At 41.2% G+C, this 26,508-nt stretch overlaps 3 protein-coding genes across 4 annotated transcripts in view; 2 read left to right on the forward strand and 1 right to left on the reverse strand.

Moving 5' to 3' along the window:
• The first annotated feature begins 172 nt into the window (after nt 1–172).
• On the forward strand, nt 173–9,650 carry fam83fa (family with sequence similarity 83 member Fa). The gene is made up of 5 exons (XM_027002804.2): nt 173–640; nt 4,513–4,680; nt 6,910–7,031; nt 7,180–8,102; nt 8,424–9,650. Exons 1-5 carry the CDS (start codon nt 173–175, stop codon nt 8,471–8,473), a joined length of 1,731 nt encoding a protein of 576 aa, XP_026858605.2. The 3' UTR covers nt 8,474–9,650.
• cyth4a (cytohesin 4a) lies at nt 8,678–16,568 on the reverse strand. Of its 2 annotated transcripts, none has more exons than XM_027002806.2 (14): nt 16,439–16,568; nt 15,796–15,909; nt 15,068–15,144; nt 14,672–14,736; nt 13,617–13,683; nt 12,845–12,963; nt 12,643–12,723; nt 12,412–12,524; nt 12,035–12,183; nt 11,796–11,907; nt 11,497–11,573; nt 11,120–11,191; nt 10,426–10,580; nt 8,678–10,212 (listed from the first exon to the last, which is right to left on the reverse strand). In XM_027002806.2, the coding sequence occupies exons 2-14, from the start codon at nt 15,833–15,835 to the stop codon at nt 10,128–10,130; spliced, it is 1,212 nt and encodes a 403-aa protein (XP_026858607.2). In that variant the 5' UTR covers nt 15,836–15,909; nt 16,439–16,568; the 3' UTR covers nt 8,678–10,127. The 2 variants fall into 2 exon arrangements, with proteins under 2 accessions (XP_026858607.2, XP_026858606.2); XM_027002805.2 differs by having other exon boundaries at nt 15,796–15,939.
• A 403-nt stretch (nt 16,569–16,971) lies between these two features.
• rac2 (Rac family small GTPase 2) overlaps nt 16,972–26,508 on the forward strand; it is a 12,359-nt gene continuing 2,822 nt past the window's right edge. The window contains exons 1-4 of the mRNA XM_027002769.2: nt 16,972–17,292; nt 21,999–22,070; nt 22,174–22,291; nt 22,699–22,761. Of these exons, the coding sequence (XP_026858570.1) occupies nt 17,258–17,292; nt 21,999–22,070; nt 22,174–22,291; nt 22,699–22,761 (288 nt within the window). The 5' untranslated portion in view covers nt 16,972–17,257. The remainder of the gene's footprint in view (nt 17,293–21,998; nt 22,071–22,173; nt 22,292–22,698; nt 22,762–26,508) is intronic.

Here is a 26,508-nt window from a genome sequence, read left to right on the forward strand (position 1 = left end):
ATCAAAATGTCGTCACACACTATTACAGATTCCCTAACTCCTCCTCCGCGTCGCTGCTATAGTATTACAAAAAGTCACCTGAGTTTCTGCTGAATCGAACAGGTAAAGGTGCGCTAAGCTCTTCCGGGTAAGGTACACGGGCTTAATCGTTTTCTCCTTGGAGACCGCTGCCATGGCTGCGTCTCAGCTCAAATGTATAGACGATGAAAATATTAATGTTAAGATACCAGAGTCTAAACCGCAGTTTTATTACAGTGAAGAGCAGCGAGCCGCACTCGAACACCTACTAAAGCACGGCGATGGTGCCTTCAAGATGCGACTCAAGGAGGATAACACCAAGGACTTTCTCTCTGCCAGGGAAGTGAAATGGATACGAGAAACCTTCCAGGAATATGTCAACGAAAGTGACTCGGAATCTTGCGGGTCTCGGTCACTCCATGACTCGAACGCGGACTCGGGTGTTCATTCTACCTACTGGCCGACAATGTCTGATACCGAGGTACCCCCGTTGGACATAGGCTGGCCAAACGGCGCATTTTACAAAGGCGTAACACGTGTGTCCGTTTACACGCATCCACCCAAAGAGAACAGTCCACATATCAAAGAGGTGGTGCGAAGACTCATACAAGAATCAAACAAGGTATGCAAATATTGAGTATCCTGCTGGTAGGCCATGGAAACTCCAGCAGCCTGTCTGCCTGATGAAAGAGTAGGACATTCATGCGTCATTTTCTGGCTTGTCTTCATAGTATTCAGTTACACATGCTGTCAAATTAAGTCCTAGACAATACAGTAGGCCATGAAGAATCAAGGTATTCGGTTTTTCTTGCTGTCTTAAACCATATTCTATGGTTTGATTGTCACCCGTTGCCCGATAGCTGGTGTGAGCCTACGCATAGCCTGATTCACAAATATCTCCCAGAAACGCAAATGGCTTAAGGAAGTTTACATTTTATGCAATAATGAGGTAATTAGTTAGCTGTTTACCTTGGTCAAAGTTGGGCAAAACAAGAGCTCTCAAGTGTTCTTTTGCTTTCTCTTAACAAAAGTGTATTCAAAAGTACAAGAGGCAATGTCCAACAAATAATGAATAACACCTTTGTTAATTAAAGTAAACATTTCAATATTGAATTCAATATTTAAACTGTGATTAAGAAACAAGCCCAGAATAGGAATGTGAAATAATATGCTGTTATCCAAATATGAAGTAGGAGAGATGTTGAATCACAAATGTCTAGAAATAATTGTTTCCTTGTTTATAGCTGATTTAATGAAACACACGCTAAATCATAGAACAGCATTAACTGAGACACTGTCTAGTAGTTACAGTCTATGCCCAAGAGGAAAGGAGTCCCAGAAGGGAAGAACGTGTTCCAAGTCGCACAAATGTCATGATATTGTTAATTTGTGACAGATTAAATGCCACTGTGTGTGTATGGATGTGTGTGTGTGTGTGTTACGGAATAATGTGAAGTTAATAAGAACTCCTTCACACATTCCAAAGGCTCTTCTGTGGAAGTGCCAGTCATCTTTCATTTTTTTCCACTCTGTCAAACATATGGCTCAGCGATAACGCCACAGTTGCTAGAAGTAGCACTCTGTAGAGTCTCATTCTCCCATACCTACTAATCCACTGTCATTATGGCCACATCACATCATGAAGACTTAGATTTAATCAAGCAGATTGTCACTAAGATAAAGTTTTCTGCTACTTTTCAAACTAGCAAAAAGCAAATTCATTACACTGGAAAGTAAGCGTAATAATCATTTTTAGCATTCAGTGTTTGAGTGCAGAAACATTAGTAATACCATTAAGTATTAAGAATATGTCTGCACCGTTTTATATTTCAAAGACGGGTCAATGACACATTTTGTCTTCTGTTTATTTTCTTGGCATCCTTTGGTTATAATGCTGACATCCACTGGTTATAGAACTGTACTTCCTGATATGATCTCATCTCTGTGTGCCTCATTTCACATGGAGGATGTTAAGTTTATTTTGATGATCAGTTTATCACACACTGCAATGTTAACTGAACACTGTTCAGTTATTACAAAGCTTATATAGGCTAAGACCCAATCATTGTGGTTGGGCAAACAACCACAATGCAGTGTGTTATTATTACTGTCCTTAGTATGATAATAACATTATAGCACAGTAATATGCCCAGAAATATCAGTCAGACAAGTAGGGTGGTTGACAAATACAGTGTATAATAGACATGACAATCACTCAGTGAAGGACAGTAGTTGTGTTACAGTATTTTTTTTATTATATGTTAAAAATTGTTAGTTTTAACATACATTTCTCTGATTTCTCCGATATTTGAACACAGTTCCTATGTGTAGAGCGAATAGCCTCAAGTGAAATTATTTGGCAGGTGTTTAGTGGAGAACACTGCCAAACTGTGTCACACTGAGCTACTGGCTTGGTAGCAGGTGCTCATAAAGCAGTGTATCTTGGGATATTAGATTTAGTCCGTTCCAAAACAGAGATTATATGTCTGTATGAATCTATAAACCATTTTTAAACAAATTAACTGAAGAAGTTCTTCCATCTTGTTCTTCTCCTTATTATTATAATGTAGTTATCGCAGACGTATTAATGTTGCTCATTAATTATTTTAACTTGCCTGCAGGAATCTTTGGTTACATATTTTAAGTGACAAAGAGACATAAAAATATCAGATGACAATCAGACATTGTTTCTCGTGCATGAGTGTGTGTGCTTGTGGATTTGTGCGTGAGCGTGTGTAGACATATGAGCAGCACAAAAGCTGATTTATTCATCTGCGTAAGGAAATGTGTCACCTCAGACGTCATCTTATCAGCACCACACCATTCTGTTTTGTGTCATGTGATTCAAAAGGGTGGCATAGTACACCACTCCATGTTAGACCATAGTTCAGTAATCTGTTTAGGGGTGTTTTTTCGGTTGTATTTTGCTCTTATTTCTGTCACGGCTAGTCCCTCCCAGCTTCCATGTTCCATGTTTTCCCTGTCTTGGGTATTTTAGTTCCATGCCGTAGTTTCGTTTTCTCTGATTGCTCACACCTGTCCCTCGTTTCTACCGTCTTAAGTTCATGTATTTAAACCATGTCTGATGCCATGTGTTTTGGCTGTTCATTGTTAGGTTCATTGTGTTTATATGAATAGTTGCGTTTATATGTTTGGATATGACAGGAAGGCCGTGTGTTATCTGAACCGTTTGTTTGTCCTTACCTCCGTGTGTTATTTCCTAGTTTCTGTTATAGCCTGCTTCCTCTGTTTGCCTTCGTGTACTTGTGTTTTTGCTTCATTATGTATCCTCGTACTCTCCGTGTTGGCTGTTTGACCCTGGACTACCTGGACTCTGACTCTGGATTTACTCTTAATAAATCTCGCTCTTTTCCGCACATGCATCTTCCCTTTTACCGCTCACCGTTACAATTTCATATCAAAGTTCAGCATAGTCTTACATATTTTGTGGGTGGGGTTAGCATACAGATATACATGTTTATTTTCAAGGGCTGTCCTTTATCTGTTAACAATGTACATTGGTAACAGATTGGTCATTTTAGTACGCTTTGGCCTACCCTGTCACAGGGGTTTTAGCTTGTTAGAGGGGTTATGTAGAAGTGTGGTGTTAGATTGCTGGATAGGAGTTTGTCACAAATAACTTAATATTGCGTCAATGTTGCTGTGGTGACAACCTTTTTCTTATGAATATATTATATTGTCTTTAACTAGAGTAAGTTGAGTCAGATGAGAGGGAAATCTATGTAGGTGTGGGCAGAGAGAGAATTTGAACACATTTAAGTAGTGAGAGAGAAATGGACTAGATAACCCAGACTGAAACAATTCTGGGAATAATTCAGCAGGTCCTTGTAGTAGAAGTTATTTTTCACCTACACTGAGCCATTTAAAATTGGTTCTGCAAAGGGGAAAGGCTGGGTTCTCATCTTGTGGATGGGATTGCTAAACCTGGCTTCCCAGTCAGCTCACTGACGTGGGGTATGACATCATGTTACCCCTGCCTATATTTATGAACTTGCTCAGCTTTGGCCATGACATCATTTCTATGTGTTTATGTAACCAAGGAACCAGTCTATGACCTAACATGCAACCTTTTTGCCTGAAATCTATTGTAGAAGTATGATTTAGTCAATCTGACATTTAAACCTGTTTTTCAAGCCTATTAAAAATAGTGCACCAGTCTTGATTTCACTTTATTGTTTGTTAAAACCTAGCTGCATGCCTGTTTCATGCCTCAGGCTAGAAGACTTGTATTTTGATGATTTACAAAGGGTTTGAAGGCTTGGGGATGTCTGTTTTGTGATGGAAGAGCCAGGTGCTTGGTTGTGGAGGTTTGGAGTCTGATGCTGATGACTGCACTTTCGCACACCGTAACACAAAGATGTTTAAAAGTTTAAAAAGGAACTTGACTTTTTTTGACAACTGATCCCTCCCGGCTCTGTTCCATGTGTGTGCCTGTTTATGTGCGTGCGTGTGTGTGTGTGTGTGTGTGGACAGCTGGTGGCGGTGGTCATGGACCTCCTGACAGACCTGCTGATTCTGCAGGATCTGCTTGACGCGGCATCTAAGCGCGGTGTTGCTGTCTACCTGCTGCTGGAGGAGAGAGGCCTGCCCCACTTCCTGGACATGTGCAGTCGCCTACACATCTCAGCACAGCACCTGCGGGTGAGCAAGCTCTCTGTGTGTGTGTGTGTGTGTGTGTGTGTGTGTGTGTGTGTGTGTGTGTGTATGAATGTGAGTGTGCGTGACTTTTTGCTATCTCTCTTCTTTCAGTTTTCTCAATTGGTAGGCAATTCTCATGTATCTTTTGCCCTTGTTGGTGGTGCAAAACTCTGAGGCTATTTTCTTAGCCTTGACTCAGTCTCCATAGACACTTTGTGTAAAAGGTTACAGGGGCATGCAATGCTCAGTGTCTAGGGACAATTATCATGCCAGCTCTCATGCCATGTTTTAGTATGACTAAGACAGAACATGCATTCATTTCAGAGTCAGTGAGAGAACTTTGACTTCATCAAAACAAACACCAAAGGGCTTTTCTTTACTCATCTGTATCGGTACTTGATAACTGTAAAAATTAAATCAAAATGTTACTTCTCATACAGGAGACAAAGACACAGTCAGGTCTGAACAAAAGTATAATGCATTTTGGATGCATTTGTATTTATGTAGAAATGCCACTCATGGATGGATGCACCGTGCCTACATGAAGAATGAACTAGACTAAACTAACACCGTCCATCACTAACTAGTCTTCATTTAGTTATCCTCCAGCTCCAGGACATAACAGTAAATACTGTGAGAAGGTTTGGGGAAATGAGAGAGGAAGACGAGAGGGAAGAGGAAGAGGCAAACTAGGAAGAAAGCAAATAAAATCTAAATTCGTTTGTGATAAATTAAATAATAGTAATAATAACATTACTCTTACTGCGACTAAATGAAACGTGCTACACTATTTAAAAGTGGTGTCAACCATTGTTGGAGTATGAGGCAGTGAAGTGTGGACTCTAGTCAAGAAATGCAAAGTCACCAGATGATTTTAAATTGTTTACGGTACTGCATCATAAGGATTATGGGTGTGCGTAACCATGTAAAGTGGCTGTTGCTGTGTATTGACAAGCATGTACAGGTACACATAATAGCAGCAGTTTATCATCTCTGGCTACTGTGTAGACTACCACCATGTTAGAAAATTACATAGAAACTGCAGATTTAAGTGTATGTGGCATTTGGATTTCGTTTTGAAGAAAATGTCCTTGGTTTTGAAGTCAGTATTTTATTTTGCTTGAAGTATGTAAGGTTTTTCCAAAAGGGTGTAAGCTTTTGAAAAATGTGTTCAGGCATTTTAGAGGTGAGATCCTGTTCCCTAAATTTGTGCAGTTGAGAAAGACTGTAAAGCAATTTGTAGCACCAAAGAAAAACAGGATATGTTATTATGTCTGCCTTGCTTGAGCTTTGTGCAAATAAGCAAATAAGCAAAGAAAATAGGTGTTATCAATATATCAGCATGGGTGTGTGAACAGCAGCATAACACGTACACATTCTTCTCAGACCTTAGAAAATAGTAAAAGTTCCAGTTTCTCATGGTAAACCAAGCTGAAATTCATGTTTCTTATGAGGCATATTTACACACCCTGTGGGTGAGCTGGACCACTTCAAGTATGCTATACTGACTAATGCTTCGTCATGTGATTGTTGTTTCAAGGTTTAAGGTTACCTCTGAATCCCCTGTGTACACTTGTAAGACTCTCTGCTGTGTAAATGACACAGTATCCCTGAAGCCTGCCCCACTTAACTCCGATCCAGCCAAGACAGCATGCCTGCCTGGCCTGGGGTCCGCAGAGCTGGCCTAGCCTGTTATGCTGGGGTGTGCTCACACGTTTGTTGTCAAGTACTGAAAAGGGGACTTCTGTGGAGCTTGAGAACTGAGACTGAAAACAACTTGATCAGATTTCTGGGAAGTGGAGAAGAATGAGTGGGATCTGAGCCATTTTCTGGGCTGTTTCACACTTGCTTCATGCCTGCCCTTTCCTGATCTCTGTCATAATTTCTTGTTCCTCCTTCACTAAAACTTTCACTTTTACATTTCACCCCCGACCTGGTGTTCCATTTGCCCTTGTTTTTCTCTCACCCATACTGAAGATACTGTGTATATGTGTGTGTACATGTTTGTGTGTGTGTGTGTGTGTGTGTGTATGTATGTGTGTATGTGTGTGCCTAATTCAATTTTTCTTTTACCACCTTTCCTTTAAATGTTTGCTTAAGTGAGAGAGTTCTACATGCACACATCATACCTACAATCAAATCCCACTGTTTCCTTCATCCATGTTTTGAACATTATGACCTACTGCAGTGCAGGTGAAAACGATATCTGACTGGTTGGTCTTCCTTCTTCAGAGCCTGCGGGTACGCACAGTGAGGGGCTACGGAATGGCTCTGTCCTTTGGCAAGTTTCCAGGTGCCATGTGCTCAAAATACATGCTAGTCGATGGAGATAAGGTGATGTTTGGCTCATATAGGTCAGTATCTAAGACGTATACATTCACCACTGAATTTCACCAGTTTACCAGCTGATTTCACCAAGAACTATTTACAATAGTAATTTCTCCATTTGTCTATTATTTATCCATTCATCCACTCAATCATTACTTTCATTACCCTGTACAGCTTTACATGGACATCCTCTCGGATGAACCGCAATACCATCACAGTCATGTCAGGCCAAGTCGTGGACTTTTTTGACAACGACTTCCGAGAGCTGTATGCCGTGTCAGACAAAGTGGATCTGTACCACGAGTTACACATCACCAAGCCCCCTATGCCTGCCCCAGCAGTAAAAGTGTCTGCTGCTCCTAGCAATCAACTGTTACCTGTGTCTACCTCTCGCTTCCAGGTATCTCTGGAGGACTCGAAGCAGGTCAACCTTAAGGTGCCTGCTCATAAGTACCATAATCCCAAATATGCACTGGTGGTGGGCAATAATTTTGGACTCACTGGATCCCTGCAAGATCTCACTAAGATAAGGGAATATGTTGGGCAGAGCCCTGTGAGCAATATTGAGAAATTACTTGAACCAAGTGGTGAACAACTTAAGAATGTGTCCCCGCAGACCCCTGAATCCAAAGAAGACACAAATGAGAATAAGGGAGACAAAAACAAGGGGCAGAAGAATCCATCTCCCTTTAGTCTCAAAAAACAGCGTAGTTCTTTCCGTCTTTTCCTCAAAGGCAGGTCACCCAATCAAAGCCCGGAATTAAGGACAGCAAACCATATTTCAGACTCAAAAACACCTGGACACAGCCAACCAAAACCTGGCAGTCAGAGCAAGGATATTACAGTGGCCAAACACTCCAAGGAAATGCCTAAGGTAGCAAGTCCAGTGAAGGAAGCGCCACCTGAGGGCACAGCCAAGCACATGACCTCCTCTGCTTTACAGAATATCCCAGAGAATGGCAGCACGACTGAGCTCGACAGCACGTATGTGATCATTGAAAATCCAAGTGCGCTGAGATTCAAAAAGGACAAGAGGCCCTCCAAACTAGGCCAAAGAAGCATGTCTCTGGTGACCATCAACACAGCAGACGAGGACGGTATGGCTTCTTGCTTTACACTTTTATATTTCCACACAGACCAATCACACCCCAATAACATTCTCCATGGCAAGATTCGTTTCAAACCCTCCATGAGCTGAGTCAGCTGTGTTAATGAGAGGAAACACAGACATCCGCTGGTTTGGACTGTTCATTTGTTTCCGGTTCAGCTTCAGTTTAGCATGGTGCATACATACCTTCCGAGGAGTTCACTGAACTGGTGTCTGTGAATAGAGACTTGGAAATGTGGTTACCTGATCTTTTGTAGCAAGTTTGAATAATGCAGCCTTTGTGTCTGACCCTCTCTTTGTCTCTCCTTAGGCTCGAGAGGGCATAGGCAGAGCCACAAGAAGACCTGTATTCAGTCATGAGATCAATGAATTGGAGTTTAATGCGGTCTTTTTCATTGTTCTTGAGAGGCTATGTGAATGTTCGAATGAATTGGATGCAATTTTTGTTGTGTATTCTTCTATTTAAAGTCACAATAATTTGATACATTTTGTGATGTTTTTTTTTTTAAATATAATTTTTTATTCCAGACAATAAAAAGAGCCTGTGGACCTTCATAAAGGTCAAGGTTCATCCATTATGTACTATTCTTTTTCGTTAAACTGTGATAAACTTCACTCACTTCACAATGCTTTAAAGTGTCCAGGTAAGGTAAATTCTAAATGTATAACATAAAGAGATTTAATGAGCTGAAATCTAAAGGTTTATTTAAACTAAAAAATAACCCAGCACATTGCTGACTTCTGTAAAAAGTCAATTACACTTTGCAATTATGCCAGAATGCACTCTTTTTTTTTTTTAGCTTGGCCTTGGGATATTCCCACGCCCTTGTTTGAGCACACGATTCCTCCTGTATCTCTGGGTTTTTGTGGTTTTCCAAAGACGGTGTACATACAGATCTCTGTGCTGTCCTCCACGAAATACCTGTGCAGGATGGAGCACATGCTTGGGTGACGGAGGAAACGTCACGAATACACGCGACATCCTGTATAACCTCAACGTGAAGCGAAGGACAAGAAAGAAACGAGGAGAAAGAGTGAACTCTAGGTTGAGGAAATGACATACAGGAAGAAAGGAGCTTGCTGCTGTACACCACAAATGCAGTTTTGCAAAGCAGATGTGCTGTCTTCCCGAAAAGAAAGGGCTGTTCACGACCACCCCACGTGCTTTTTTCTGTCTTCTTCTGATGAAGCTACTGTGCAATAAATGTTGTGAAGACTAAGTTATATAAGGTTCTGTTTAATTCTGTTTAACTTAACTAAGAATTGTCATGAATCACTACTAATGTTGCTTGCAGGTAGATGAATGTTGCCCCCTGCTGGGGAAATCTTTGTTCTACACATGCAGGGATTACCAGGTACATTTAATAAATAAACAATTTGCTCTTTACATGATAATAACTTGTATACTAAATTGTATACAAAATTTTCTATACTTGTAATGCCAACCATTAAAAAATTATTAGCACTCACCACAGATGAAAAAACCCCCCATTATATTATCGCAGCTATATGAAAATGTATAAGCACACAAAAAATGGTAAAAGCATACAACACTCAAATGTTAAAGCAAAAACCTGCCTTAAACATGTAACAGTAACTGTCTATTTACCATCTCAATGCATTGCCATTACTTGGTCAAAGGACATTTTAGCGGATATGAATGTTTAGCAGAGTAGAAGTGAAATTCTGTTGGCTGCTGCGAAGCTCTGAGTTTTGGAAATCTTGGAACGAAAATATTAAAATGATTTCACAACCCTGGCTTCTAGGCAAATCGAGCCTTCATAACCAGAAGAACTGAAGCAGGATGGGAGAAATTAGACAATGGGTGAGAGGCTGTGCCTTGTCTGCTGTGTGGATCCATGGGGGTTCACTCCTTTGTGAAGTCTGCTTTTAAAGGTCACCTGGGTTAAGAGGTCAGAGGCCTCAGGTCAGTGAGTCAGAGGTTGAGATCCAGACACATCTGTGCGGTATGTGTAGAAACATGTTTGGAAAGAGATACAGGTCCTGATGTTTTTCAGGAGATCTCACTGCCACTGCTGATGACTTTCTTTCTACGGGCAGTCACCAGGTCGTAGAAGGGGTCTTTTGTGACGCATGCTCTGAGGGTTGAGAAAGACAGTCCATCAAGTTTGGTTAGATTTGATTGGTTCTGGGTGCATTCGAGGGGCATTTTGAAATTGTCAAGTTAGTGCATGTTAATCATGGTGTAGTGCTGCATGAGGTGGGTGGTTGGTTCAGGTGGTTTGCGGGTCAGGGTGAGGTGTGGGGCTGATGGTGTGGATGGCTCTAGTGCAGGTAACGCAGGACACTACCTGATGGCTTCGACCCAGTCAGTGCGCTCCTCAGCACACGAGGCACTGATGCGGTAAGACTGGTGTTTCCCCACCACCACCCTCCCGTCCGGATCAGTCTTACATGCCTTTATCGTCTGCCCTTTACCATGAGGGATGAAGAGCTCCAGACAGAACTGTACATGCACATACACAGAACAGACATCCATTCATGAAATCAAACATTTTCAACACCCAGTGCCCTCACACGCATATGGACACACGAGGATCAGCACAAATCCTCCAAGCGCAAAAGTTAAACTCTAATCACATAGAAACATTTTCTGTCGTAACCAAAATGGCACCTGGGGTGGAGAGAAACTGACTCATATGAGTACAATCGCATTCAAAGCATAACCATGCGGTTCTCACGGAGCTACGCTTCTATCTCCCACCCTGTAGACATTTAGTACTGCTGAGACTTTTCCACATCTGTTCGAAACCATAAATCAGGGAGCCTGGCCCTAATTCTGGTGTTCAGCAGACTTCACCTTCTAACATGCTTTGATTTTCAGATGGTCCTGATGCCTTTCCCAGGCTGTGTGAAGTGGGTCAGGTCAGGGCCCCACTGGACCTGTGCAGGGTGGAAGGTCACTGGGAAGCAGGTTGAGCAACCCTTGCATGAAGGGCGCTACAAAAGAACAAAGGCCATAACAGCACTAGAGTGTAGCAGTACCTGTTTGTGTGGGTCATCCACCTCTCTCACGCTCAAGTTCTCTAGCGGGATAATGCCTTTGGGCTCTTTGTCCTAGAAAAGAAATAAAAATGAATCTGTGCCATTTCATTGAGTCATTTCATTACTTTTGTAGTACTTGAGCAATTATTTACTTATTCACTATTTGTTTCAAGTTTCAAAGTTTCAAAGTTTTATTTGTCACGTACATAGTCATGCATGGTATACAGGGGATGAGGGGATACAGGGATACAACATATGTGTAATAATAATATATATATACACACACACACACACACACACACACACACACACAATGCGCAATGTATTTTGGATTACAGTTTTGGTAAAGACGGACCTTAGGTAGAGATAATACTCACTGTGGTGTACTGAAAGTAGTAAAGGCAGCTGTCAGTCAAAATGAACCACCTCCTCTTCCATGTTTTCACCCTGCCCCCTATAGTTTAGAGGTGGTATGCATGATGTCAAATATTACGAATACTTTCTCACTTGTTCAAGAAACTGCCAAGTCATAGTCAAAGACAGAAAATATACAAAACCTGATAGATGACTAACGTTAATTAATATTAAAGGATGAAGAAAATGCTTTATTAGCCAAAAGACAGTGTGTATGTTGGCCAAAGGAGCGCATGATTCCGTCTCCTCGCTCCTCACTTACCCTCTTTCATGAGCCAGCCCTCGCGATCTGGATTGAAGAAGGTGTGAGTGAGATCATTCCCATCATCCACTGGGATCTTAAAGGGTTCATTCCTAATGCTCTCGTACAGTTTCTAAAGGAAATCGCCACAAAATAAAGTCATGGATACAGATCATGGCTTTCCCATGTGAACGTTAATGTGTCGTGCGAAGTGGCCAGCATGAGTGGACTGCCCATCCCCCCACAGAAGCCTTCTTTACCGTAAGGAGGTCGCTGGGCAGGTCTTCTTTGTTGTTGATGCCCCGGTTCATGCTGATAAAGCGCTCAAGTGATGTCTTGTCCTTCACGTTGGGGTTATGCAAGCTAGTGTTCAGCATGATAATAGCAAAAGACAGGATGTAGCAGGTGTCTGTAGCAGGAAGACAAGCACACGTGTGGAGTTAGGCTACGCCAAACAAAGAACCTGTCTGAACGAGAGAGCAGTGAAACCTTCGTCTGGACAGGTTCCCCTATTCTCTACTCGCATTTCAGTACAGCTAAAGTATGTTGATGCTCTGAAGATGCCCTTGAGTCAAGCCCTGGGGGTTAGTTCTGTCCAAAGAGTGCATGGGGAGGTCATGCCAAGGGCCCTTCGTACCTGTAGATTGGAAGACGCCTGTGTTGCAGGTGCAGTATCGTTGGGCAAAAGCCTCCATCATACGGTCGATCTTCTGAGCCTCGCCAGGGAGCCGGAAGCTCCACAGGAACTGCCTGCAGTCAGCCAAGACCAGGGATCAGGGACGGAAATCAGCACAAAACAGTTTAGGAATATTCATTTAGCTTAGTGATTAACTCCAGTTTGGATGGCAAAAACGGTCTCTTTACCCACCTCAGGGCCTGTACCAGATTCAGGTCTGAGAACTCATGCAGATCAACAAAACATTTCAAGATCTTAAGGTGGAATTCTTCCCTGTGGGCCCAAAATACAATAACACTCACTAATTCCATGTTGACCATGATTGTCATTTTATGGGCATACAAGTACACTGTAATGATTTATCCTCATCATCAGTGTGATGTCATCGATATACCTTTCTCCAAGGAAGTTGCCAATGGCTGTTTTATTGAGGCCCTCCTCTTTGTACAGGAACTCTGCAATAGCCTCGGGGGTACTGTCCAGCAGCTCATTATTTAGCAGGTACTGGATTCCCTGTGCCACAAAGACACAAGTGACAGTCAGTATGACTTCAACTGTAATCTGATAATGGGACACTGTCAGACCAATGAATTCACTGAACCCCAAATGTAAACACCAGCACATGAGAGCAGAATACAGCACGTCAGATGCATCCATAGCATATGTGAAAATGGCAGATGTACTGTTTCCACTATGGTACAGTTCCATTGTACTGGGATTTGTAGCCTCCACATGCTTTGACACCCGTAATACAATAGTATGTTTATGATGAGGAAAGCTGGTAGGTATCAGGGAGGGCTTTGATGAGAAATATTCTGAAGTACTCATGCACTGTTGTTGATCAGCACTTTTCAAATGCAATGCTCTTTTTTTAAACATAGTCCTGTCAAATATAGTTCAGGTTTTCGGTGTAGCTTTAATGCTTCTGCTCTTTGGAAGACAGGATGTGGTTCATTTGCTTGCTTGCCTCTCTCTCTCTCTCTCTCTCTCTCTCTCTCTCTCTCTCTCTCTCTCTCTCTCTCTCTCTCGCTTGCTATTCTCTTCTCTGTTCTTTATATCTCTTCCTTTCATACCACCAATATGTAGTTAGGAATTTACTGAAGGCTTTGCTACTCATTTGAGATAACATCTCTATGCTGAAAAAAACATTTATGAGGCACACTTGCCTTTATCGGGTCCATGTTAAACTTCTTCTTTCCACACAGGAATCTTTTGGTCCTTATGACATTCTTACTAATGGAAAACAATGGCAAACAGAATTTTGAGAATAAGATCAACAAAAAGACCAAGGTTGCTACAGTAATGGTGTGTGAACACTTTCTGAAGTCCACTGCAGCTTGTGTTTGTGCTTATCTAACATTATCCATAACATCATCAGAGGACTCACTGAGCCACAGTTCACAGAATCAATGTTTGTGTGTGTGTAGTGAATGGCTTCACAGAATCTCTGTGAAGCATTTTCTGCTTCTGTTTAATCTACAATTATTTTTGTAAAAGCCGTACAATAGTGAAACCGGAAACACTCACACTCTTACTCAATGTGCACGATGCAAGAAACACACTCCCCCCTTACAGGCATGAGATGAGTGATGTGATGCGTGTCTTTATATATACTTATATATATAGTGTAAACACCCACTGTAGTTCATCTTATGTGTGAAGTGCCCACTAACACAAATTGTCCTCCAAAGATAAACTGTAAGGGGCACAGATCAGCAGCATAATCTCCCATCTTAATGTGAATGCATACTGAATCTGAATGCATATGAAATGTGAATGCATACTGACTCTGAATGCATATGAAATGTGAATGCATACTGACTCTGAATGCATATGAAATGTGAATGCATACTGATTCTGAATGCATATGAAATGTCAATGCATACTGACTCTGAATGCATATGAAATGTGAATGCATACTGACTCTGAATGCATATGAAATGTGAATGCATACTGACTCTGAATGCATGCTAGATGAAGCTACCGATGCATACTTCAGATTGGCTGTGTCATGCTGTGGTGCAAACCAAATGTGTGACAACATACATGATCCTTCTGTTAGTGGAGACTGTATGTAAGTGGAGGCTTCAATTTTTAAGCAAATTTCTTGCCAAAACTGACAATGAGAAACAAGGTGGTCGCTAATTCCGAACTCTTTGACCTTGACTGGAAGATCAAACTAGCCTCTGTTACTGCAGCATTCTGAGTGAGAAATACTCACTTCTCCTTGTTCGACTCCATTGTGTGGATCTCCGTCAGAACATTCTCAATCTCCACCCGGAGTTTCTGTCAGAGAACATGGGAGCATAAGAGTGATTGGTGCCAGCCATTGCCATGGCTACACACTCGCATGACTCGCATCCAAGCATCATGCGCACACAGCACTTTCAAAGTCAAAAAACTTGAGAAACAATATTACTGCAAAGCTTTGTAAATAAGCAGTCACTCAGTTGTTTTGCTTTCGTATCAGCTTAACTAATGGCTTCGTTTACCGTGCAAAAATGTGGTACACACAAGACTTTCATCCACCCTTTGATTGTTCATTTCATTGTCAGAAGCCAGAGCATTTGATCCTGATGTTGATGTTGTGCATGAGAGCAGTGTGTTTGTAGCGTACCAGGATGTCATCCAGAATGTCATTCTTGTTGATCCTGCTGGTCTCAATTAGCTTTTTTCCCATTTGATCTGAAGGAGCTTTAAAAAACATGTGCATATTAGGACATCAGAATATTTTACTTCCGTTTCAAATGTCTAAGGCCGAGGACAGGATGTAGATGGGGATGAGGATTATGGACTCAGTGTTCTACTGAGCTCAGCACAGTTCATTTCTGAGTTCTAATGAGTTTCTTGCAATTTCTATTTTGGAAGCTGATGACCTTGTTTCCCACCTATGCTCTTGTATCATAAATATGTCACAGTGAGTTAACTGGAGTACTGTACTAATGTCACTCTAAAACAAACATGATACTGTTAAACCGTATCAGGTCTCCTTATACTGCAAACATACTTTATGAGAATTATACTCATAAGAGCTACTCAGCTGTACACGCTACACTTGTCCATACTTCAACATCTTGTATCTCACATGCATAGAGGCCAAGGGGGGCAGTCTATTCTAAACTCTAGTTTAAACCAAAGGGAAAACAATGTCATAAGAACCAAAGAAGCAAAGCCTAGGATACTCCATGATCCACTCCACAGTCTCCCACTGCACAGTGTCCCAGGTAAATAACTACACTTTCTGTTCAGAATATCACCCAAACCTGACCTGTCACACCAGAACAATTTGTGCAGTCACATGTTTATCTCTAAGTTGGTAGAATTTGGTAGCGATTACTAGCTTACCTTTCCCCCAGAGGAAGCTGTTCTTTCTCCTGGAGCCCATTCTGGCCGTTCAGGAGAAGGACTGTCCACACACTGGAACTTCAGCCACTTAAAGTAGCCCCACTTCTGAGAAGCCTGAGTATTTATATCACCGCAACACCATGCCTCAGGTGTGAAGAAGCTCTACATTAGTATCTGTGATGCCTCACAAACGCATTATTGTACCAGCAAGTTCTTGTCAGTAATGACTTCACTTCAACATAAATTCAGTTTTTTCCTATGGTTCTCTCTAGCAGTATATTTCTTTAAGAAGGACAGAAATTAACTTGATTATAAATGTGACTAGATTAATGGGTGAATGCAGTTACATAAAATTTGAGTATTTTTCAATATTCTCAGCATTATTCATATTGATACAACACAATGGAACCAAAGCAATAAAAAGTTGCAAACCACCCTCTTCACATTGCACACATTTAAAAATATGAGCCAGGTTAAAATGGTAAAATGATTTTAAAAAATATTCACTATGTACTTGTTAGAGTATTATTCTGTAGGCCATTTAATATATGCTATATAATAGGGCATTTGATATTGGACTCTTTATGTGTTTTGTTTCAAAATATCAAGTGTGTGGAAAAGGTTCAGCAAAATGTTTGCTTACCTTCATTCGCCAAGTTCTATCTCACGGTCTGACTCTGCCAACAAAAGACATTCAGAAGTTCAGACTTCTGAGCAATAGAGGATAACAGGGACGATAACAGCGAACAATAGGCTAACTCCGGGAACTCATAGCTCGCTCTCTCTCTCTCGCTCTCTCTCTCTCTCTCTCTCTCTCTCTCTCTCTCTCTCTCTCTCCCCCCCCCCCCCCCCCCCCCCCCCAACACACACACACACACAAACACACACACACACACACACATTGTGTTTGGACTAATAGTTACAATAAAAAATTATTTTAACTCATGCATTTTCAGAAGCCTAAACAGCTCCCAGTGTGTCGGACTTGGTAGAGGTCATCGTTCATTCATATTATTCAAATCCACAATAATTCAGTTTTTTTTTTTTTTGCAAAGGAAGTACCATTTTTATGAGCCTTCAAGTACATTGTTGAATATGTTGTTGTCTACTGCCATCTGGTGTCTGAAATCAGGAATTGCATTATAGTAATGTGGAAAGCGTGCGCCTTACAAGCGTGCGCGGTTACTTCCTGCTACATGAACTGCTTTAGGTGCTGGTGGAATTTACTAATTTACGCTGATCTAAGATCGGCGAGTTCGTAGAAGTGCGTTAGAATTTCACAAACACATGCACAAGACTGGACAGATCGAAAGAGCGTACCACAAAAATTGCAGCGAGCGATACCGAAGAGGGGGTGGGAAAAGACACTGAGCCTCGGTGAAGCAGCACTCTTGTTTCCTGTATTTCACCTTTACTAAGTTTAATCGAAGCGCGTCAGAAGTTAGGTTCACGGTTAAGAGAAATGCAAGCTATAAAGTGCGTCGTTGTGGGTGATGGGTAAGTAAAATATCATAGCATCCGGTCTAAAGTTTTCTAATTATTTGTTTGATGTATTATGCAACACTGTTACTACAAGAGAGATTTAAGGTGAACTTGAAGCAGGTGATATGGTGATTAACCTGGCTGCCTTCTCTTTCCTTCTTTTCTTTTCTTTTCTTTTCTTTTCTTTTCTTTTCTTTTTGTTCTTTTCTTTTCTTTTCTTCTTGATGATTTGTAACATGTTCAGAAGGAAATGTTCTGTTCAACGTTCTGTTACACACCTTGTTGCTTGGTGTGAACATTTTACCATAATCAACTGATGACCTGGTTAGACTGTAATGGGGTCACACTGCTGTTTGGTGTCAGTGATACATGAAGTGGTTCTTACTCACTAGGACTGAGTAGCTCTGCATACAGGAGGGACTTTGGTTCAGGGCAGTACTCGCTTGGCCTGGCAAAGTGTATTAATGTACACTGGAACACAAATCGGTGACCAGGAAGCCGGTGAAGTGAAGGACACTCACTGAGTGAATGACTATCGAGAGTAGCTTGATATGTCACCCAGCATCCAGTATGTCACATCGTCCTGTACACAGAGGACTAGTTGTGCTCTCACACACTGTTAACAATAAATAAACAAAAAAAGCCCTCACCATTGGCATGGGCCAGTATTTAATCATTCCTTTAAGACTGTGCAGGAAGTTATTATGTTACGTTCAGTAAATCGCACAATGATCTTTATCATAAGGAAGCGGCTGCAGCTCTCTGGTGTCGGGGCCTGATCAGCAACACTTCTTCATTTTAAAATGGCAGTGCAGTGATGGGGCATATGTCCCCAGGCGTCCTGGGAATGTAAGCACTCTGTTTGACTGATGGGTGATGCAGGAGAGACTTTGAAAGGCTTTGACTGTTGCTTTGAAGTGGGGGACAGAGCGCTGCAACTTCTCTGACTTCCTGAGCGGTGATGCCAGTTGCATATTTCTGCTTTCATCTAAAGGCCATGTTACAATTAGTCATAGTGGTTTTGAGTATAGAGGCGTGCTACACTGATATAGGAGATAACACATGTTATGTTATAGCCTACACTGGTGGATTTTAGCATTTAATTAAGCTGTTATTATTTATTAATTACTGAGTTTTACTGGGTAGGGGCGGCGGGATATATGGACAATGGGATGCCAGATTGATACTGCTTCATGGTGATGATACAGGGGGAATACACACTGCTGGGGACGTTGGAGTATAAACAAATGTGTTTGGGTTTGCTGTGAGCAGGCCACACAGAGATCAGAACACACATGAGAGCAATGAACAAAGATGGAAGTGCAATAGCTGGCAGGACAATGTGGAATATTTTGTGGAATTAGGATATCTGGACAGACGGGTGTCAAACAGCACTTTGATACTTTAGCAGATTTTCACTTGTGCCAACTACAAATGATGTGTGAGCGTGTGCTTTGCTAACATTTTCTTGAATGGTGATAAATTATACATATTTGGTGGTGGTTAATTTATTGGTGGTTTAGATATTTAGTGGTGGTTGGCTGAAACATGAGTTGTACTCAATTTATATTCATGGGCATAGATAATAAAAGACTAAAAACTTCATGTTCTTGCTACAAATTCATAAATACATGATTACAATTTTCTGTTTTCTGCTTTAATTTGTTTAAAGCAGAGTATCGATAAACCTGATTTTGTGTACCTTAATTCATAAGACCTGAAAACCTGATTGAAACACTTAGTAATGCAGACCATTTTGTGGGCATGTCATTAGATAGGTTCCAGCAATACAATGGCCATACTAAAGGACAAGTCAGTCTCTCTCTCTCTCTCTCTCTCTCTCTCTCTCTCTCCGTTTCTTTCTCTTGTTCTTTGCATTTAAGGATATCCTGTTTAAAGCTTCTGCACAGTTCTCTATTTTAAAGTTACACAGTTCCTCTTGAGCCATTTCATTGCTAGTGCTCACTTGCTCAAGTCTCTCATTGTGGAATCACCTGCAGGAATGTTTCCCCTACCTCACAAGCCCGCTGCTTTCTTAACCCTGACATGTCCAGGTGGGAATCAGAGATTGCAATATTACATCGACAGATTCCTTTGAGTGATACTACCATCACTGAGAGTTTAGCTCTCTGTTTGTTACCATGCTGACTGTTACCATTCTGACTGTTAGTAAGCCCAGACCTAATCATAGGATAATGCTTCTTTATTGGTAGTTCCGCAATGGTTGGTTGCCATGCTATAGAAATCAGCTTGGTTTGAGTTAGGTCATCCTGGATTGAGGTAGGCCATCAAAGCGACAGTGAGTAGGTGAAAGCCCTACTGCAGTCAAGCCATTTCCACCTGTGCACCATGACAAGGCAGTAAAGATCCTTTAAGATGGCGGAGCACGCTTCATCACCTGTCCCACAGCTGCACTGGGTACTGTGACCGACCACATCTGGAGAAAAAAAACAGAAGCTGGTTCGACTCTTTATTTGACTTCCTTCATTTTCAAAAAGATCAGGGACTGTACCACTATTGCCATGCAGTTTGGATTGTTACATATAATAGGATGGACTTAGCTCATTTGTTGTCCTTAAAGTGCGCTGTTGAATGATTTGTTAGAGCATGTAATGAAGGCACAGAGCCACACTATTGTACTGACTAAGCACTTCCGTAAAGAGATAGTTTTGCAACGGCTGTACTAAAGCCTGCCTTAAATGGATACACACTCACAGAAACACACCCAAACATGTCTTTAAACTTAAGGATTACTGAGAAAGGGTACACATATAAATACTTTTGCTGTTGTCTGAGTGGTGTCTCACAAGCCATCTAATATGACACAGTAAAGAATGGAAAGAATGACTAGTGGAACAATATTATGCTATGAGAGTGTGTTTCTGAGATTGCATGGGAAAGAGATGTTGGGAGATTAGGCTGTGTGAGGAGCAAGCATCGCTGGGAACCGGTCGGTGAGATGAACATATTGATGATCAGCATGAAGAAACATAGCTAGTTTGACTGAAATATGGAGCACGTTCAAAGACACACTTGAAAAGTCACTGTCACTTCCTTGAAAAAACCGCCCTGCTTCCTGTCACATTGCCACCACCAGCCATGATGTCCTCTTTCTCTCCTTCTCTCTCTTCATTTGTCTTTCTCTCTCCATCTCCTTCTCTGTCTCTCTCTCCGTGACTCTCTTTCTCTTCTTCTCAGTCACTCCTCTGTGATTCATGACAACTTCAAAGAGCCTCTCAAGTTCAAAGTGTACACAAGCACCAAGAAAAAAAAGTGTCTCAGTGTCACAGAATATAATAGAGCTACACACTTGAAAATGCATAAATAATACATAAACAAATAACTGCTGGGTTGCAATTATACTGCTGCATATTGTGAATTTGAACTGAAGATTTAAAAACACAGTGGTGGACTCTTTATATAGTTATTTACTAGCCTAAAGAGTGAAATTATTTTTTATCAAAATTATTTGCAACTTTGGATCATGCCAATGGCGTGACTAATTAAGAAGCCCACAGAACCCACATCTGGAATGTAGGAAATTGGTCAGTGCTTTGAGCATATTGTGCAGTCCTGTTATTTAACATTACAACCTATTGTCTTGTATTTCCTACTTATTTTTTGTTCATTTTTAATGAAACACCCATGCTGTGTACACACTAGAGTGAGAAGCTCCTCTATGAGGAAGTTGAGCACATACCTCATAAGCTGTGCCCTCTGATAACTTGGCATTTATTTTTAGTCATGCAGTGATTTAATGTACTTTAAAGATACTGTGTGGGTCTGGCATTTACAGTGAATCCTACAGTGTCCCTATAGCTAGCTCTGGCTTCATTTGTAAATCTCTCCAGCTAGAAATGGGTTTTACCTTTAGAGGTTTCTAATTTCCTGCTGAAGAACCTAGCGCTTAAGTCAAGTGCACACAAGTCTGCCAAGCAGATTTACCTTTGTTTGTGTGTGCGTGTGTGTGCATGTGTGAGGAAATAGAGAGTGAGAAGAAGAGACAGTGCGTGAGATAGAGAGAGCTGTTAGCCTTCTGTGAGTTGCTACACTATATGTGTAGCCTGAGGGGAAATGTTTTAGTGACGATGTAGCTTCACCATGTGTCTGTGTGTACGTGCACGCGTGTGAGCGTGTGTTCAGCATTCCTCTAGTGCATGCAGCAGCATGATACTCCACTTGCCACACACACACACACACACACACACACACACACACACACACACACACACACACACACACACACACACACACACACACACACACACACAAACACTTCTCTCCAAGTGGAAGTTTGTGTAGAACCATGCCTCTCACACAGGTGCTTATCCAGACAGCATAAGTAAACAGATTCACACGTTTCCCTTTAGGAATGTGTATTGCCTGCTCTGTGCATCGGAATAAGCAGTTTCTAATTTTTTATACTATGACACAATATTTTGTGAGTGCATAACATCTTACGCCCCCACACTCTTCGACTTACTAAAAGGTTTAAAGCACTAAAAATATCATGACACAAAATATTTTAGTTACATAAACTATTATAACATTGTGTGACTATTAATATTTTGATTCTGTACCAAAGATTCTGTGACAAACTGGCCTAGAATATGTTTTTTGGAATAACTACATTTATGCAACTAACTGCTAGCATGACATGTACACTACCAGTGTGTGTTGTGTATGCAAGGATCTGACCTTTTTTGCCCTGTGTGTTTCAGTGCTGTGGGTAAAACATGTCTGCTCATCAGCTACACCACCAATGCCTTCCCTGGAGAGTACATCCCCACTGTGTGAGTGCTGGATTATCTTCCAGCTCTGGCTCCATGTCTCCCATATGTCCTGCATGTCAGACCAGCGCAGACTCTGAGATGTGTGTTTTTTGCTGTCTGCCAGGTTCGACAACTACTCTGCCAATGTGATGGTGGACAGCAAACCGGTCAACTTGGGCCTTTGGGATACAGCCGGACAGGAGGATTACGACAGACTCCGGCCCCTCTCTTACCCACAGACGGTAAAAACACCCACTCTCAGACTATCACCTATAAACACTCACATCTCTCCGGGTGCAACTCAACACCATCAACAGCAGTCCATAAACGTTATGTTGAGATGAGGAACTTTATTCATAAATGCTAAACTAAGGAACTGTTCTATAGCTGACCACCTTACACAAACATTGAAGCTCATATTTCATTGTCATAAAACCTGTTTGTTTCCATATATATTTAACTCATAACCAAAGGTAGAACCAATTATACTGTTACTTACATGTTAAGTGTACATTTATGCTGGTTCAAACTTGAAAAAGTTTTCTGCATGGAAAATAACCATTAGGAGTGAACTGGTCTTGTGTATAAACCTAGCCAATATGCAGGTCATAGGAGGGAACTGTTGTGACCGCCGTGTCGTGTGTTTCAGGATGTGTTTCTCATCTGTTTCTCGCTGGTGAGCCCGGCATCATTTGAGAACGTCAGAGCCAAGGTCAGTGCCCTGCATGTGTACATGGAATACATCAGACAGCACATACAAATGTGAAACAGGTTGCTGGGTTACACACACATGCACTCACATATGCACACACTGCTCAAATGCGATGACTCAAAAAGATGACAAAGAACAAATAAAGGAAAAAACTGATATCTAATAATAATCAGTCTCCCATGTCCATGTCAGCATTTGAAGAGTAAGTGGAGTCGCCATGTAGTGAGTCTTCTAGACACTAGATGCCACTGTATATAAACCTGTGATTTGCCCAGTCACTCATTAGTAAGCTTTCCAGCCAATTTTTTATTCATTTAAGCTAAATGGAACAAAAAACATGCTGAAAACATGAACAGAATATGAACTAATACAAAAGATGTACTGTAAGTTTGTCTTCTATACATATACAGAGCTAATTAGCTAGTGTTAACCCCTGTGCTAGTGTTTGGATTGGTAGTGCGTGGAGATCGTGCTACCACTGTGTTCAGTCTCAGTGATTTCTTGGCTTTTCCTTAACTGCTTACTGTTTAGTTGTCATGTGAACGCAGAGGTTTTCTAAGGAGAGTTAATTTAATCAAGTGGTTGCTTCATTCTCCTGAGTCACTTCATTTATTGCTTATGCACAGCTGGCCATTTTCATTGCTTGGGCACAGCTACCTTTCCCCACCTGCAGAGTGGCACTAAATGGTGAACGAGAGGACAAGGAGACAAGGCCTCTCAGAACTGGTGGAGGGACGAGGGGGACAGGGAGACAGGTCTCTCAGAGCGGGCGGGTGGACGAGGGGGACAGGGAGACAGGCCTCTCAGAGCGGGCGGGTGGACGAGGGGGACAGGGAGACAGGCCTCTCAGAGCCTGAGGACAAGTGACTTGAATCTCCTGCCATTCTATGCACCATGACAGAATGTTTGTTCAGAGAGCATGTGACTGAGGTCCCCTGTGTGGGTGCGCGAGCGTGTTTGCATGTTGGGGGAGGGCTGATTGTGATTGACTTTGTGAAGATTGCAATACAGATGAAGCCAAACTTTGTAGTTGTAATTTGTCTGACTGGCAAGTCCAGTGTGCTTATTTGATGCACAGCCTGCATATTAACAGCATTTTTAGAATATAGAACAGGGATGTTTAACTGAAGGTAGATACTACTGGGTTTTGCTCCAACCCTGCACTTAGAACCTGATAACCTCTCTCACTAATAGTCAGACCTCTTTAACCAAGAGAGAATCCTAATTAACAAAACAAAGTCATGTGCTTTTCAGCAAAGAAAAATCTAAAGACACCAAGGCCTCGGTTGAATAGCCATGATAGAATATTCATGATATAAAATAGATTTTAGTCTAGTACTGCAGCTGTCATGGCAGGGCACTGATGATTCTGAAGCTGTACACTGACTGTACTGCATAGTCACACAGAGTCAGCTTTTATTCAGTGATTCAAGGTCAGCTGTTCCATAACAAACAATCTCTTTACACATTTTTAGTGACAACACTCACACTCAGTACAAAGCCAAAGTCAAGTCTAAAGTTCAAAACTAGACAATGAGAGCAAGGTTACCATCTCCGAGAACTGCAAGTGTCCATGGACTGCCTCCACACGGAATTACTTGAAAGGTGATTGAAAAGTGTGTACCATCATTTTCCAGTTCAAGATTACTTTCCGCTTAAGTTTATCTTTCATCCCATAGTGAACTGTTCACAGTGGAAATGTACATTTAGAGAAAATTACAGGGGGTGGAAGGAAATAAAAGATCATTGTTCTAACAAGCCCATATGCAAAAGCTTGAGAATGAGAATTTAAGGCCAGGAACATGCGACAGATGATGGAATCAAATGGCTGACATGGCAAACAAGGGCAGCGTGCAAGAACGTCCGCCTACCAAAGGAGGCAACCATGTCAAGCACTGCAGTAGAGGATACCATGGTGCTTGCAGTCCTCACTTGTCAATTGGCCAGTTCTTATCTTTTAGGGTCCGCATTTATGGTGATTTCCTGTTGAATTTGTACATTGTGAGTCTGGTTATGATTCAGACCAGGCTACAATCTAATCAGCTGGAAGGGGAATGTTTGCCATAGTAACTAAACCCTCCACTGGGTGAGAGGAAAGGCACAATACAATTCAAAATGATAATAACTAATAAATGCTTATTGTATTAGCTGTGACAGTAGTAAACAAGAGACTAGTTTAAGTGGGATTTGTTTACACCTCTAACTTCACATTTCAAATGATCCTAGTAGCTCTGGTGCAGTTCAACATATACATTAATAAAATCATATTAAATGTATCTGCTTTAAAAGAGTTTAGGTTTTATAAACAAGCCCTTGTGACACTTTTGAGATATGTTGTGCCTTTCGTGTTTTTTGTACTTTTTTTTTTTTGTGATTGGTCTCTGATAAAGCAATGTTTACTACAGTTGATTTAAGATGAATCAAGTGATATAAGAACATCTAATGGCTAAAAAGTGTTTATCACCTTAAAACATTTTCCTGACTCACAACAAAAGAAAAGCTAGAAGGAACCTTGAAAATAACCTCTGAGAAAACGATGTTTAATCCAAGTGTGTCATCATTATTATGGTAGACCATTTCAAGGCCATACACACACACATATTTCAGAAAGATGGTGAGAGAAACAAATTGTTGTTGATATCAACAATAGCAGAAACACTTGAGAATTAATCCTTTCCAATTTGTCTTGTTTAAAATCTCACTGCTTGCATAAACAAGTCAACAAACAAGCCCTTTGATTCTTTATTAAGTTCCAAATGCAGTCTCAACTCCACTCCTCCTTAATGCTCTTTTCTTTTATGAAGCACATCACAGTCCTTCACGTTTTTCCTCCCCTCTTATTCTATTCTCAGTATTATTTCTACATCATATTGCCAAGACGTCACTATGGTAACACTGGTCATATGCACATGTAGACTTGATGGCTCATGCAAGGTTAAGGAGATAAGTTAAAATCTATTTAAGGCAGTTAAGAAAGCCCGTGGAGAGTGTAAGTGCGTTTCTTGCTAACCTGCTAGTATTTTGTGCATTGTAGGAAAGTTCAGGTCAGTTCATAAACATTTCTTCTTATTAGTGCTGTGAACCGCTTATAGGCACTGCATAATAGTGCTATAGTAAAAAGAGAAACAGAAAGCTCTGGTGTATTACTCATATGAGTGTGGCGTGAAATGATGGCAGCCATTAGGGGGTTTTCCTTTGAAAGCCCTTGTTAATGGGTTTAAGATGAGGAGCTCTTCAAAAAAAATGCCTTATAATGAAGTTAGTCTAACAGCAATGCCAACATATAATTCATCCACCTATCAGTCGTGCGGTTTAGGAACTAATGACTAACACGCATCCGTTTTAGAAACTGAACCAGGATGTTGGAAACTGGAAACTGCTACTATTGTGCCTCCTGACAGATGTAGCTGGCTAAGCTGGTTTTTCTCTCTTTTTTTAGCTCTTTCAGACAACAATATACCATTGAGTTTAGCTGAACTGGGTTTTTTGCACCTTTTCTAAGTGGTTAAGGACAGTGCTAAGATCCACCTGTTCTAAAATGTGCAATTACTGCCTGTTTGCAGTGAACTGAAAAAATGACTGCACCTTAAATTTGTTCTTACCATTTTGCCAGTAGTAATACCATGTTAGCTATATCTCTGTGAGAGCCCAAAACTCAGTATTGAAGTCAGATTGTTCTTAGAGATAACCAGAAGGTCAGTTTTGATTAATTATTTAACTCTTTGTAGTTTGACAAACACCTACCAT

Source organism: Electrophorus electricus, chromosome 1, assembly GCF_013358815.1.
Source record: "Electrophorus electricus isolate fEleEle1 chromosome 1, fEleEle1.pri, whole genome shotgun sequence".
NCBI classification, from domain to species: Eukaryota; Metazoa; Chordata; class Actinopteri; order Gymnotiformes; family Gymnotidae; genus Electrophorus; species Electrophorus electricus.